This window comes from Dromaius novaehollandiae, chromosome 8 (assembly GCF_036370855.1).
Source record: "Dromaius novaehollandiae isolate bDroNov1 chromosome 8, bDroNov1.hap1, whole genome shotgun sequence".
Taxonomy (NCBI): Eukaryota; Metazoa; Chordata; class Aves; order Casuariiformes; family Dromaiidae; genus Dromaius; species Dromaius novaehollandiae.
Window position 1 is genome coordinate 28,597,720 of NC_088105.1, and position 15,397 is coordinate 28,613,116.

The 15,397-nt window shown below is 37.9% G+C and overlaps 2 protein-coding genes across 8 annotated transcripts in view; one reads left to right on the forward strand and one right to left on the reverse strand.

Annotated features, from left to right (window-relative positions):
- The window catches only part of ZZZ3 (zinc finger ZZ-type containing 3), a 67,838-nt gene extending 59,879 nt beyond the window's left edge, over positions 1-7,959 (forward strand). For all 7 annotated transcript variants that reach the window (XM_064516064.1, XM_064516060.1, XM_064516066.1 and 4 more), the window contains exons 11-13: positions 2,682-2,816; positions 6,144-6,244; positions 6,624-7,959. In XM_064516064.1, coding sequence (XP_064372134.1) covers positions 2,682-2,816; positions 6,144-6,244; positions 6,624-6,768 — 381 coding nt within the window. In that variant the 3' untranslated portion in view covers positions 6,769-7,959. The remainder of the gene's footprint in view (positions 1-2,681; positions 2,817-6,143; positions 6,245-6,623) is intronic.
- A 1,887-nt stretch (positions 7,960-9,846) lies between these two features.
- AK5 (adenylate kinase 5) overlaps positions 9,847-15,397 on the reverse strand; it is a 106,844-nt gene continuing 101,293 nt past the window's right edge. The window contains exon 14 of the mRNA XM_064516067.1: positions 9,847-11,210. Coding sequence (XP_064372137.1) covers positions 11,100-11,210 — 111 coding nt within the window. The 3' untranslated portion in view covers positions 9,847-11,099. The remainder of the gene's footprint in view (positions 11,211-15,397) is intronic.

The window sequence follows — 15,397 nt, forward strand, 5'->3', positions numbered from 1 at the left end:
TCTCTGCCCATCTCTCCAGCCTGTCCAGGTCTCTCTGGTGTATCAGCCACTCCTCCCAGTTTTGTATCGTCAGCAACCTTGCTGAGCATGCACTCTGTCCCTTCATCCAGGTCATTGGTAAATTGAACAATACTGGACCCAGTGTTGACCCCTGGGGGACACCGCTAGCTACAGGCCTCCAACTGGACTTTGCGCTAATGAGCACAACCCTCTGAGCTCTGCCTTTCAGCCAGTTCTCAATCCACCTCACTGTCTGCTCCTCTATCCCACACTTCCTGAGCTATCTTAGGAGGGTGTGATGGGAGACAATGTCAAAAGCCTTACTGAAGCCAAGGTAGACAACGTCCACTGTTCTCCCCTCATCTACCAAGCTAATCATCCCATCATAGGCGGCTATCAAATTGGTTAAGCATGATTTCCACTTTGTGAATCCATGCTGACTACTCCTGATCACCTTCTTATCCTTCACATGCTTACAGATGGCATCCAGAATGAGCTGTTCCCTCACTTTTCCAGGGATCGAGGTGAAGCTGACCGGCCTGTAGTTCCCTGGGTCCTCCTCCTTGCCCTTTTGGAAGACTGGAGTGACATTAGCCTTCTTCCAGTGCTCAGGCACCTCTCCTGTTCTCCTTATCCATGTCTCCATCCCCACTATCAGTGCAAAAGAGAAGCATATTGGAAGGAAAATGAGATCATGAACTAGTCTTGAACGTACTGGATTCTGTTTTAATGTTAAAAGTCAGGTCTCTTATCGACAGTCACTGCCTCAGAGAAAGATATTATGCATCAACATGGTGGAGAGATTTAGTGTAGCAAGAAAATTTTAAGAAGGTTTTTCTTTGATTTTACAATGGAAGTACAAGTTGCTGTTCCTTTGTAAAAACAAAATACGTTGTCAGTGCAAGTTGACTGGCATAACTATTGCTGAAAAATTTTTTTAGTATGAATGAGTTATTCCTAAATGAGGACACTCTATTCTCAACTGAAAAGTAATTTTACTCTGTTATGATTACTTCATTTTGCAAGTAGCCTAATTATTCTGGAATGCAGCTACTTATTATTCCAGAATAAAGTGTCTGCACAGGGAGTCTTTATGGCACAGTTTATTCAACATACAGTCATTCTGTGCCAGGCAGTATTTTTCAGAAAAACTGAGTTTTACTTAGGAAGAGAATCCCTGTTTTCTATGAAAAGAATGTAGCTTATCACCACACAATTTAATCATGTCATTTAATCATGACTTGTTATAATATTTACAGCCCAGTCCTTTAAATAGCTTCAAAATTAAAATTAAATACTTGATAAGGCCTTTAGAAATTTAACACTAAACAGCAAACTTTTTACCTTTCCTTCATCTAGTGTGTTTACTAAATAATGGAGATTCTTTAGTTTTTACAGATTCTTTAAAAAAAAAAAAAGAAGAAGAAAGAAATTATATGTGTAGGCTCCATTATAAGAATGTTGATTGTTCCTTGTAGCTGTTCTTCATCATTGAAAATTGCTATCAATATGTGACCTGAAAGGTGCTTTAAATCACTGGAGATTTGTCCTCTTGGAAAACAGTTGCCACTGACCAAGCACGGCTGCCACAGTTAAATAGCCATTTTGCAGTTGACATCTCAGTGGGAATGAGTGCTTCTTCCCTCTCATAACATAGAGGCCCACAACCTTCCTTGAAGAAAACTGGATGAGGAAAATCAGTGATGGTCACTGTTTTAAAGGAGAGAACTATTTGTTGTAAATCTCAGGCAAAGTTGTATGCACCAGCATGCAGGGAGGCAAAATGTTTTATAATTTCTGAAAATTTTCTGAAAAAAACTATTTTTTAAATTATTAACAGAGAATATGAAGTAAAGGGGTGGGCACAAGATGGGATAACTCTGAAACTTTTACTCTCGTGGTCATAGAACCGTGAGTGAACCTGAGTGGTTCTTGTCACTGCTTACGGGTTGAGGTGAGATGTTAACACTGTTAAGATTGACTGTTTTCATTTAAAAATATATGTAGCGAAAGCTTGATGCTGTCTTGATTTATGGTCTTGTAAAAATCTGAGCTTGTGCAAAAACTGTTAAATCTGTAAGCAAGTTTTTGGGTGTCATTTGTTTTAATATTTTTACAGCTGCAAAGGTAACTTTCGAACAGTGGTCGTAACCATTCGTGTTCCATAGAATGGTAAAGGGAAGGATCAATTAAGTTGATAAAACTTACCTGAAATTTTAATTTTGAAATATCATAGTATCTGTTGCCAAGTATTTACAAGCAAAATAAACTAGCTTTGTCTTAAACAAAAACTAACTCTTGTACTGGAGCTACTATTTTGCCCATGATATAAGGACAAGTAGATTATATGCAAATTGAAGGTGATCATCTAAAATGAAAGAAAAATTAGGAATTAAAGTTAGGCACTATCTCATTTTATACTATAGCTAAGTACTTTACTAGAAGAAACTTATTTGTAAGATGTTGTGGTATAATGCAAGTACAAATAATACAAAATAACATGTAAGTTAGATATATGTACTTTTTTGTGTTATTATGCTTTTACAGAATAATTTCTCACTATGTCTCGTAGAATATTTTGCCAGTATTTTCTTAAAGGTTAATTACTCATACTTAGTGATTCATGAAATCTCTCTTACTTGTAATTACATTCATAAAGATTTCTTTTTTTCCATGAACAGGATGAAGAGAGTATTCCAATAACATATCGAGAGTTACCTGAATACAAAGAACTCTTAGAGTTTAAAAAATTAAAGAAGCAGAAACTCCAGCAGATGCATGCAGAAAGTGGATTTGTGCAGCATGTGGGATTCAAGGTAAGATAAACTGATGTTCTGTGCAGTGTAGACGTTTCCAAAGATAGCATCGTTTGGATTTCCTAAGAAGAATTTATTTAGTATAGCATATGTTTCCTTAATTCTTGTTCACAATGTTTTCTTTCCCTCATTTTCTTTAATCAGAACAAGCCCATTAATTCAGTATTTTTGATAGCACATGTTTCACGGAATATTGCTGTTATTTGGACTCTCTGCACTCTCTGCAAGATGAGACTGCCCCAAACTGAACACCTGAAGTCAAGATTGAATAAAATAAAAGGGCCACTTCCTTTGTCTGGCAGTATGTGCTCCTGGTACATGTTTATGTGCCCACCATCATGTTTTTTCTTTATAGGACACTGTTAATTATATCCACCTTGTGATCTACACTAATCTGTCATTTTTTTTCTGCAGAACAGCTACCTAAACAGTTGTCTGCACTAATACAAGATGGAGAATGATTGTTTCTGGAGAGGCATTGTACTTTGTCTATTAGATACGATTTTATCTTCTTCAGATAGATCCATGTCAAAATCCATCTGAAATCTGATCTTGTTCGCCAACATATTTGTAGACTTTCAATTTGATACTGTATGAAAATTAATAAGCATGCTGTCTTTTCTTCATTCAGATTTTCTTCATTCAGATCATATTTATAGCTCCAGAGCCAGGTTGCGCCCTTACAGAACTCCATTTGACACTTCATTCTGTTTTGACCTTGATTCATTGATGATAATTCTTTGATTATGGTTTTGGGCTCATTTTGCTTCCACCTCAGACCAAAGAAGGGACGAAGATGCGGAGTGAGAACGCTAGTAGATTAATAGTTGTTTTTGTTGTTGTTTTTTGCTGCAGAGAAAAATTGTAGCAGCTTCCTAATACTATCGAGTAATACTTGCAGAAGTTGAAGCAAGGGCATGAAATACTGGTTATGTGAAATTAAGAAAATAAATGTTAAATTAAAACAGTGTGGTGTCCTACCATCAACCAGTAATAGGGGCCATGAAAAGAAAGCGAGTTTTCCAGAAATATGTTTTCTGGTTTGCAAAGCATTTTCTGTGTACCTGGCCACTATGTTGGAGCAGTTTCTTCACCTTGTGAAATGCATTAGGCAGCTAGACTTATTTTCTAATACCCATTTCTATCAAAATAAAAGGGCATTCAGTTTAAAGTTCAGTTTAAAATGACGGAAAACTGAGAGAAACTTGGTTAGTTTATATTGACAGACTTAATCATGTTGTTAGACCACTGAAGGAGTCTTCTTTTTTCTCCTTTTTTCAGAAAGTTTGTGTTTTCTTCCAAAAATCAAAATTTTGATCGAAAGAGCAGTTTTAGATAACAAACTAGTTGCTTTTTCTACATTAAATTACACATAGAAAACTAAATTAGCATTATGCAATATCAAGCATTCAGAAGTTAAAAAGCCTCTTTGCAACCTGAATTTGATTTTGTTATGCATTATAGTAAGCTATGAAATTAGATGAGTATATATGAAGGTTTTTTGCCACAGGAGTGCTGCCTTACTCAGAGCACAGGCTGGACGGTGCTCATTTAATAAGCAGCCATTTGGAACATTTTTTAAAATCTTTTTTGTTTCTGCATGGCCTTCAGCCTTATTTACTACACATTATTCAAACTCTGCTCTGAATATTAAAATCTTGAATCCCTTGTGGGCTTTTTATGGCTCTCATTGCTGTAATACTCGAGTACTTTTCAAATATTAATGACTTTTTTTTAATAAAATGAAAGGCATGGTATTATTTCTGTTTTACAGCGGAGTCGGGAAGGTAGAGCACAGATACTAAGGTCAAGAGTTTCCACTGCCTTTTGGTTCTCAACTTGAGATAACTGGAACTGTGGGTGTTTGGTTTTTTGTTGTTTTGCTTTGTTTTTTAATGTATTTAGCATTATACTGAACTGGATATTTTCAGAGAACAGCTCTAAATATGCTAAGCCCTTCTGCATTATCAGCCCCCAAACTTTGAAGGTCATCATTGTGGAAGGGAGGGATACAGCTGTGACAAAGCTGGCTTGCTTAGCCAAATGCCTGCTTAGCGCTATTCAAACCTGTGGCAGAGGCACAGCTGCTTTGTGGAAATCTCAGTTCTTCCATTTTTCTGAGGCGTTTACCTACCCTTTTTCTTCCTTCATCCCTGCCTCATTTACTCACAGCATCTGATTTATACAGCAAGTGTATCAGGGGTCTTAGAAGTTTACCGCTTCCATTAGCTTTCAGCTTGCAAGTTGGCAACTGATCTCTACTGAAGATGCTTCGTGTATGCTGAGGGACGCCCCGGGAGGTTTGCTGCCCTGAGACACGGTGAGGGGTTTCTCAGATGGTGTTAGAGGACTTTGTCACTTCGGGTTCTGAAGGAGAACGAGTGCCTGTGAGCACAGGCTTGTTTCCCACATTTCTCTTTCCTTTTCAGTCCTGTCTCTGCAGCGCTCTTTATAGTTTGATTGTGAATGGTTCTCCCTGCTTAGCAGTTCCAGTCTTTTTTTTAAAGAGGAAAAAAAAACCAAAAAATCTCTTTGCATCTCTCCATCCCTCCAGTCTACCATCCCAAACATCCAATTGTGATGTTTTGCTTGCACTTTCTTTTCATGCCACTCTCCTCTCGCACTTAGCTGATCTTAAGATGTGTTGGCCCTGATTCTTGTCAGGGAAGAAGTTCATATCTTTTTTCTCAGCTTTAGTTTTAGACTTCTGTTTCCTTGTCTGAATTGTCCCACTTCCTTTTTAGCAACTGACTTTTAGTTCCAGCCCACTTACCATGTGTTACACTTCCTGAATTTGAAAATGCATCAGTCTGACCTTTCTTGTCCTTACCAACAGCTTCACTACAAGCTCAAGTGGTCTAGTCTTACTGCTTTTTTCTTCCATGGAAATTGGGTCTATATTTAGACATTTCCCATTGTTGGACTTAGGCTATAGAGACATCTGCGTTCACGCTAGAGGCGGAGAGGCCTCTGCATCATACTGCACCGATTTTTTCAGCCATTCGAGGATAAGCACAGACTGCAGGCAGGACTAGGTCTGCTTTTCTTGAGCAGGAGGATAACCTCAACATGGAGCATTTGAGGAGTGGAGAGCAAAGCAAGAGAAAGATTGACTAATCTTCAGGGCTCCGGAGGGCCTGTCCTAGAACATCGGGACTCATCCATGAATACATTATGGTCCGTGATGCTACGCATTTAAGCTATAAGGGCTAGCAGTAACCAAGCAACATACATTTTCGTATATGGTATATTGGTGTGACGAAGTGTTACTGGTGCACTAAGTGGTTAAGGTTTCTTTTTCTCAAAGTTCTTCAATCTGCTTCACAGTGCGATAACTGCGGAATTGAACCTATTCAGGGTGTTCGGTGGCACTGCCAAGACTGCCCTCAAGAAATGTCCCTGGATTTCTGTGATTCTTGTTCTGACTGGTGAGCAGCATACACTTCTACTTGTCATATGTGATTAACTTGACTTTCTCTGTGTGGCTTAACTGCTGTGGATCTTAGGCATCTCTCTTCCAGCATAGGACAGATCATTCCCTGTGTTGGGTGAAGTGGAAGAGGCTGTAATGTATATTTGTGGGAGATATTTTCTGTAAGCATTTTCAGGTTGTGTAAAAATTGTTCTTTTTGTACAGCAGGTAAACTAGGTTTTGTATTGTTAAATAGTGGGGAAACTGTATTTCGTGAAGTAATTGTTTGGTATCAAATTTGGCGTGGACCTGTTTATATGATCACTGTTTTTGAAAGTTAAAGATAAGAAGAATACTTAACTTACAAAACATTATCTTTTTTCTTTCCCTTACAGTCTGCATGAAACAGAGATTCATAAGGAAGATCATCAGTTAGAGCCTATTTACAGAGCAGAGACATTTTTAGACAGAGACTACTGCATGTCCCAGGGCACCAGTTACAATTATCTTGACCCAAACTACTTTCCAGCAAATAGATGACATGGGAAGCAGATCTACAATCTTGGGCTTACTATCCTCTCTGAAAAATAACAATGGCACCATTGTTAATTCTGTGCACATTTTGGAAAGACTCTCTGCTTTCCCTGAAATGTCGCTCACAGCATGACAGCTTCCTGGGTGTACTTGTCAAACTACAGCTTTGAACTGTCATGGTTCTAGATCACTGAACAGCAGCTGAACATTCCTAGTGTGCAGAAGGTTTCACTGGGAGACTTTTCTTTCACCACATTAGTCATTTTTAGGTGGTGAATCTATACAAAAAGAAAACCGTACAAAAGAGTGAGCCAGAAATGAGAGCACACATTAAAGATAGAGTAAATTCCAAAGGCTTTGAAGAACTTGGTTATAATGAGATCCAGAGGAGATGAAGTATTTATATAAAAACAGTTTAGTAGCTTGCAGTTTTGTTGTGAAATAGTTTTCAGCACAGTAACTGACTTCTTTAGGCAAGGTTTTAACCAATGACAGTGTTTGCTTCTAGGATGTACTCTAAAAAATACTCACTGTCTCAGTGATGGTTGGTTACAGGCCTTTATTAAATCGGAGCTGCTTAATCACATTGACTTTCAATTTTTTTTTTTTTTTTTTAAACCACGATGAACTCTATTTACCAACAGTGAAGCACTACAGGGGGCAACTGTGGCATTGCTTCCTTAACCAGCTCATGGTGTGTGAATGTTATAAAATTGTCACTCAGATATATTTTTTAAATGTAATGTTATATAAGATGATCATGTGATGTGTACAAAATATGGTGAAAAGTGCCAGTGGTAGTAACTGTGTAAAGTCTCTAATACTCAACATTAACTCCTTTAAAATAAAATACACAGCCTTCTGCCTCTGTATTTGGAGTTGTTAGTGCAACTCATCAAAGAAAACTGCCTAATATAAATCATATATATGGTAATAATTTTTCCTCTTTTGTAGTCTGCACAAGATCCATGAAAGATTGTATTTTTATTACTATTTAAACAGTGATTAAATTTAGCCTGAGCAGTGAGCAAGGGTTCACATGCATTCTTTTATACTGCTGGATTTTGTTGTGCATCATTTAAAACATTTTGTATGTTTCTTCTTATCTGTGTATACAGTATGTTCTTAAATAATGTTCAATTGTCAGGAGAACTGTGAGAAATAAACTATGTGGATACAGTCTGTTTATATATAGAATGCTTGCTGTGACTTCCTTTGTGTAGTTTTGACTTTTTAATCAGGATGAAAAACATAAAAAGTTCATTTTAATGTCATACAAGTCCTCACTGTGCAGACCTGCAAGATGCCCAGCACCTTCACCTACTGTTAATTTCAGTGAGAACTGGTAGTGCTCTGCATCTACTAAAATATGCTTAGCCTCTTGCAGGATTAACATTTCAGTTTTCTCATATCTTACTCATAAACTATTTTTTTTTCAGATTACAGAAAAGTCAGACTTTAGCAGTTTTGGTACGCTGTATTAGCCAAAAAATATACCGATGTCTGAGAAGTTTTGTAATTATTGTGACATATTTTTAGTTAATATATTTTTTATTGAAATGTATAGCTTGTGATTCAGAAACACTGATTATTTTTTAACTGTAATAGACTTCCAGTTGCTTTAAAACTTGAATATTCAGAGTGATTAGCTATAGAAGGAACTAATTCGACTTAAAAATATGGCAATAAGAAGGGTAATTGGCTGGCTGCACCTAATAACTTTACTGATTGGTATTAATTTTCACAGTAACATTTAGGTGTAGGCATTTTTTGCTTTAGAGAAAAGTTTAAGCAGTTAATCTATTTAGAAGGTAATACTTTACAGTTACTAAAACACTGAGTGACGTATCATCTGTAAACGTATCACATATCTCATAGGCTTAGAGAAATTTAAAAAACCTTAAAAAATACAACACAAACATTCAGAAGATGTATTTCAGTTTTCTCTTTAATGGAAAAAGAAACTGCTCCAAGAGGCTCTCTAGTACCATAAAAAATGTGTTTTCCAACTCATTCATGCTGTTTGTAAGAAAGCAGATTTGGTGAAGATGTATTATCTGGGAGAGAGAATCTATGATAATCTTGGTTTTTGCTGATTTCCTGAAAAAATTATTGGGGGAAAATAACCAAAGTACATTAGTGAAAATATCATAAATGCAAATATGTAATCATCACTTTAGGACAGCTTGGGAAAAGCAAAAGAAAATGATATAATTTGAATGAGATTGGAAAGAGAAGGAGAATTTCAAATCTGAATTACCTAAGAAAGGAGTGTCTTGGATATGTCCATTTTTACTGAGTGTGTATAAATGCATGCATGCAGCTACTTCTCTTGCATACATTATGAACATGTGCAAATAGATGTTTAATGCACATTACACCCAATCAAGCACAGGGTTTGTTTTGTTCCACAGAAAGGGCCAGAAGAAGCAGAAAGAAAAATTAAACTGGAAATGTATGTAAAATAACTTTGTAAGTGATTTTTTTTAATTAGCAGCTGATTATTACCTTTGTTCCCACCCTGTGCAAGTATGATATGCCACACTTTTTTTTAACTTATGTTGTAATTAGAAGTAATAAAAATACTGAACTACCCAGATGAATTTGCAGCTTCATGGTAACTCCAGAATCCTTTTAATTTCTGGAAAAACACAAGGCATCTCCTAGTGCTTCAAGGCTAAGATTAGAAAAACCTGCCTTTTCAAGCTGATGCATTCTGAAAGTCTCTTGCTTAAAGTTGATGTACTGCAGATGTTACTCATCACTGAATGGCACTATTCTGGAGTTGAAAATGCACTTCCTAGAGCACCAGAGGTAAAATTAGGACACAGGGAAGGAGAAGCATCCACGATACTAAGGATAAGAATATACCTAAAACAGTCCCTTGATAAATAATTGAAATAGAGCTTACTGGGCAAATGCCAAGGAAGAGAGGAAAAAAAACCAAACAAACAAGAAGAACCTGCTCTGAACGGAAAAAGGACATATTTTGCAAGCATGCTGGTTTGATCTATATTTTCAAGTGATGTACTGTGCTTTAAGAAGGATTAAACCCACGTCTACTGTAACAGAAATCATTACTCCTCACTTTTGTACATGTTTTATTTGTATTATGTCTCCATTACAAGAAAGATAACTTTAAAAATACAAATCTGCCCCATAAAGTACAACTTCAACAGAAAGAGCTATCATGCAACCACTTCAACTGTGAATTTTTCCAGTAGTTCAGTAAGAGGATGTAATTACTTTACAGGAATGTCAAACAAGCTTTTACTTAGCTATCAGTATACCAAAAAACCTCCACAATACTTTGGTTAACTTAATGGAAATATGATACGATTTTTACAGACTTTTTTGCAGATACTGTAGATAAGTGACCTATTAAAAATGCAAGCAATATGAATCGAATAATCCCTGCTTTTTTTTTTCTTTTTTTGCACTGTCAGTTTCAAAGTTTTGGTAACGCCACTACAACACAACAGATGATCTGAAATTTGCATCTGAAATACTTCTGAAGTATTCGTGGTCAATTTCATATATAAATTTCAACTAATAATGCTATTAATAACTGGACTGCACATTTAACTGCACTGTACAATCATTATTTTCACCTCAGCCCACAAACTGGGAAGTCATCATAGCATCTGAAGATTCCAGCAAAAGGTAAGGTCGTCTCAGTAGCTGGGTCTGCTCCATTATAATGGATTGATAGACTTCCGCGATGGTCAATCACATGCTCAAGTTCAATTCATTTTTCTGCTTCCTGTTTTAGTAAGTGTTTTGGGGTCATTTCAAAAGTTTATTTTAATTTCTGTAGCTTTGTAAGTTAGTTTGTAGTTCCAGCTGTCTTACAGCTGAATATAACCCAGCAGATTTCAGTGACTAAAAATCAAGAACAAGCTAAGTGATACCATAAAAATTAATACTGTTATTTAAAAGAAACAATAACCAATGGGAAATTATATGCAGCAATCTTAATGTGCTGTATGATGAATGGTTTGGTCGAAGAGCTCATTGCTGACTGGGCAATGTGTCTGACTCTCAAACAAATGTTTGCGATCATGAAATAGAAACTAGAGCTGCTGTTCACCATGCTGCTTTTCACCTATGAAGAGCAAACAACTAATAAAACAATATACAGTACTTAGTGTGGAATTAGCATAGAGACCACTTCCTATTGAGTGTATTGAATGAATAGAGAAAAAAGATTTCATCTAAAATAACATTTATACCACATGCACAAATTCCAGATACCTCTCAAGACTGCAGGTATTGCTTTCAACAGCGTTTTAATCATGACTATCAAGTGCACGTGAAATGAAGCTTTGTACACACCATTACTGAATTTCTGTTGAAAGAGAAAATGCTGCCTCTTCCTTTTTCAGAAAAGAGTCAATTGACATGCAGACTTCCACAAAAACATCCTCTAGTGTTCCTTCTGCATCAATCTATGGAAGAAAAAAAAAGCCTCTTATGAACACATTGGTTTGGATTAAGTTATAAATAATTAATTTATCTTACAATCTAAATTTTGAAAAAAAATGGCACAGTATGAATACAAGTTGCTTTGATGTTATAAGCATCCTAATGTAGAGGAGCAGCTTCCATAAAAAAAATTATTCACTACATTTCCACAGATTTATGTGAGAAGATTCTGTAGGCTCCATCGTCTGGAGCAAAGTATATTAATCAAACGAGGGAGCTTTAGCTCTTTCTCTTAAGTACTTGGGTTAAAATTACATGACATCTTTGATACACAGAACAGCTTCCAAAGATTTTTAAAATCTCTTTTAATAAAAACAGTAAGTTCAATATCATACTGCTAAAAAGATGAATAGCACTACTTGTTCATTTATTGTCATCTGAAGTGTCAGAGTATATAATGCTGCAACTGACCTAAAGGCTTCCAAGTGACAATAACTTATCAAGGTTGTGTATTTTCAAGATTGGTGAATTAGTCCCAGTTTTGTTTAGGCAACGCATGTTTTGCAGTGGCACTTGTTCTGCTGTATGACCACTCACTTTTTTTGAAGAATTTTTTTTCTTTAGCATCCCATTCTGTTTTGAGCAGAGGTTCTCCAGGCTGTTCAAGCTACTTCTCATGACTGGATTTCAACAAACACACAACCAAATTGCTGCTCCTTCTGAGGAAGGTAGGTAGCTATATTTTAACAATGAGGAACAACATTCACAGCCAGTAATACATCTGTGTGCTACTAAGGAAATGTAATGTAGCATCAAGCAGTGAGTTTCATGTCCACTCCAAGCAGTGAGTGTCACACAGGTTATTACTTGAGAACTTTTGCCTCACAGTAGTGCTAGAAGCACTCGTGCTGGCTGTGTTCCTCTCAAATGCCTGGTGAGAGTTTTGAGATCCTCTACTCAAAAACAAGTTTCCTGTTTGCCTCTCTATGCTTAGTCTTCTGTACATGCATGTCATGCAATTTGCACACATTTTGACTACATCCATGACAATTTTGCTAAAGACTGTTTTTCTGAACTGTGCGCTGTATAATCATATCCAAGGTGCTCACTAGGATGTCTGACAATTACAGCGTTTGGAGGGGACATTCCTGATTATCACACTTTCTGCCACCTCTTTGTCCTGCAGGAGAAGAGAAAGGAATTTCAAATGCCAAAAAATACATTTTTGAAATAGGCCATGAAATTCTCCTCAGAGCTGGTGTTGGCTTGAACCCACCTCCTGTGCAGTCTGACTGCACTCAAAGTACATTTAAGTCCCTCGGTGCTATGTCTTGCATGAGAGTCAGCAGCTGCTCCTCGCAGACAGCCAGCAAGGGATCACATTCACAAGCCTTGACTCTTAGTGGCATCCACAGATGCTGCAAAATTTGGTCCCTTGTCATGTTCTGTCAAGCTCTGGCACCCCACCTCCAGCCTCAGTTCAAATACAGCAGTTTCAATGCTGGAAAGGACCCAGCACCAGTCTGTCCAGCCTTTGACGAGCTGGGCCTGCACTGGGTCCAGTCCCCTTGGACTCACTGCCAAGGTATCTTACAGTCTTAGCTGAGCTACCTTCTCTATTTCTGGTATTCTTTTAGCATTCTTCACTTCCGCTGTAAATTTATGACTCTAGCTTAATGTCCTTACAGCACTGTGTAGGCCAGCACAAGGAACAATGGCATCTCATTCCTACTTTTGGCTCATCAAAATATCAGTGTCAAGATGGGGGCAGTCTTCCTCTGCTGCATCTCTCATCTTTGTCTGATGAAGGCATAGCTCAGGAGAGGAGGGCTGGCTTCATTCAGACGGACCAGAGGATCACAGCAATGCTGTCTGCACAAGGATATTGGTTGCCTTTTACTATCAGCCGCTTGCACAGCTTTTTTGGATTATCACCAGGTTTTTCAAAGGATATGAGAAAAGGACACTTTGAGTCTCCCATTTCCACCTGTAACCTAAGGCTGATTGTTTGTTACAAGGATAACATCTTGAATAAACTTGGGTCTTTGATTTCATTCTTTCCAAAGAATGGAAGGTAGGATTTCAAATTGACTCTGTCAAAGAATCAGCCAAATCTTCAGATATCTTTGTAGCTGGCACTGCACGCAGCACCAAGGATTGGGACTTTTGATATGAGATAGTCTTCCTAGTTTCAGTATCCAGGACTTCTGAAAGATGTGTAGCCACTGTTTGAGAACACACCCTTCTAAGGCATCGTCTCAATTGTAAGAAATACTGTTACTGAAGGATTCTAGGGTGACTTAGATCTGTGGGTATCTGTTCTACCAAAAAAATTTTCTCATTTCAGGATCCCACTGGAATCCCTCACTAGTAGATACCCAATCTATTCCTCTTCCTTCAGGAAAGTAACTCCACACAACGGACCATAGCTAAGACAACATCTTGGTTCTTGACTACTGAGCTAGCCAGGGGTTGGTGCAATTCCCCTTTCTGCTGCTTCAGAACTTTTCTAACATGTGCCTACTTCAACATTACATAGAGCAGCAGTATCAGCATACAGCAACATTACATAGAGCGATGGAAGCAAGGGAACTGATGCCTCTATAGCAGACACAAAGGGCTTAAAGGGGGTTATGGAGTAGTAACAAAGAGAAAAAGGGAAAGGTGAATTGTTTTGGACTAAGTACATCCCTTCTCAAATTAAAATAATACTAGCAACTCCCATTTCAGCTACTATAAAGCAGCTTGATTTGTGCATCTCAGTCATCATGATACCTATTTTCATGCAGCTATCCCACAGGAAATATATTTCATATGGGGTGAAGGCCACAGCCAGTTCAAAGTTCTCAGCGTTTTTTTTAGACCAGAGGGTCTTCTCATGTGAGTGGCTCATTTCAACAGAACTGTGTGCTGCTCTCTCCGTATACAGACATTTAATCTAATAAATGAGCAGCTGAGACTGAACGTATGGCACTTCACACACCATCCTTCAGCTATCTGAGACGTTAGATCTCACTGTGAAAGTCATGACTTGGGACAGATTACACCTATCCAGCACCAAGTTCGTTGGAGCAACTGAGGCAGCAAAATCCTGCCTGAGGATGGAAAGACCTGATTCAATGCTTGAAGAGTCACAGTGTACCACGGTGAAATTCCACCCAGCACTTCCAGTTCACGTGACAGTCAGGTGAGACTATCCCTCTGAGGCCCGTGTAAACCTGCCATCAGACAGCCCGTTCCCTAGCTGGTGAGCAGCCTAGCCAGTTCAGCTTGACAGATGTTTCACTTCTGAACTGGGTGGCTCGCTCAGTCCTGTGTAGCACAGCAAAACCCACCTCCATATAGTTGTAATAAGCATGTGGGATTATTGCTTGAGCACAGGTAAGTTTGAGAAGCATTCTTTAAGGTGTCATCTACATGTACATTAAAATGCCTACACCCCTTTTCTCTTCCTCAGATTGCTCCCAGAAATCTGATAGAGTGGGATTGTGGTTTACAGGGAACTAAAATAGCACTGTACACTTTCTGCCTTGTATAGATAACCTCTGAGCTGAAGGCAGTGCAGAATGCAAATGCATCTTCTACAGATACTGCAAGTAAAAGTTATCTGTGTTTGAGCGGCAGAATGAATGTCAGTCCTTTGTGAACATTTGGTGACTGCAAGTCCTAAACAGCACTGATACTGAGGAAAAACACTAAATGCCTATATTTGCTGCTTTGCATATATATTTATATAAAAATATGTGCATGTATTTGATAAGTTTATGTATCCTTTTTTCTTAATATATATTTTTATTATATCTTCATTCTATTAATATGTCTGAAATTGATAACCAATCTAACCTGATCAGCCTAGCCATCTTGCCATAGTCTTCTCAGTGACCTTTTCTAGAACCAAAATTGATACTCAAGGCCAGAGCTAGGTGGTTCTGATGAAGAATTGGTTTTGTAAGCATGGCAACTGCTGTCCGTTATGGCTAGCTGGAACGCAGCCTTCCTACCAGTCGGAGCAAAATACGGACAAGCTTGACTAGTGACAGCCCCAGTACTTCCCACGCTAGCGTGCCAAATAACAAAGGTCCAACTCACAAACTAACTTACGGTGTCAATAATTCACAGCTAGTACCACAGTAATTCAGTAAAACTCTCTGCAGTTCCACGAGGGAAAACTGTGTTTCTCTTTTCAGATTATAACATACCGCATGAACTA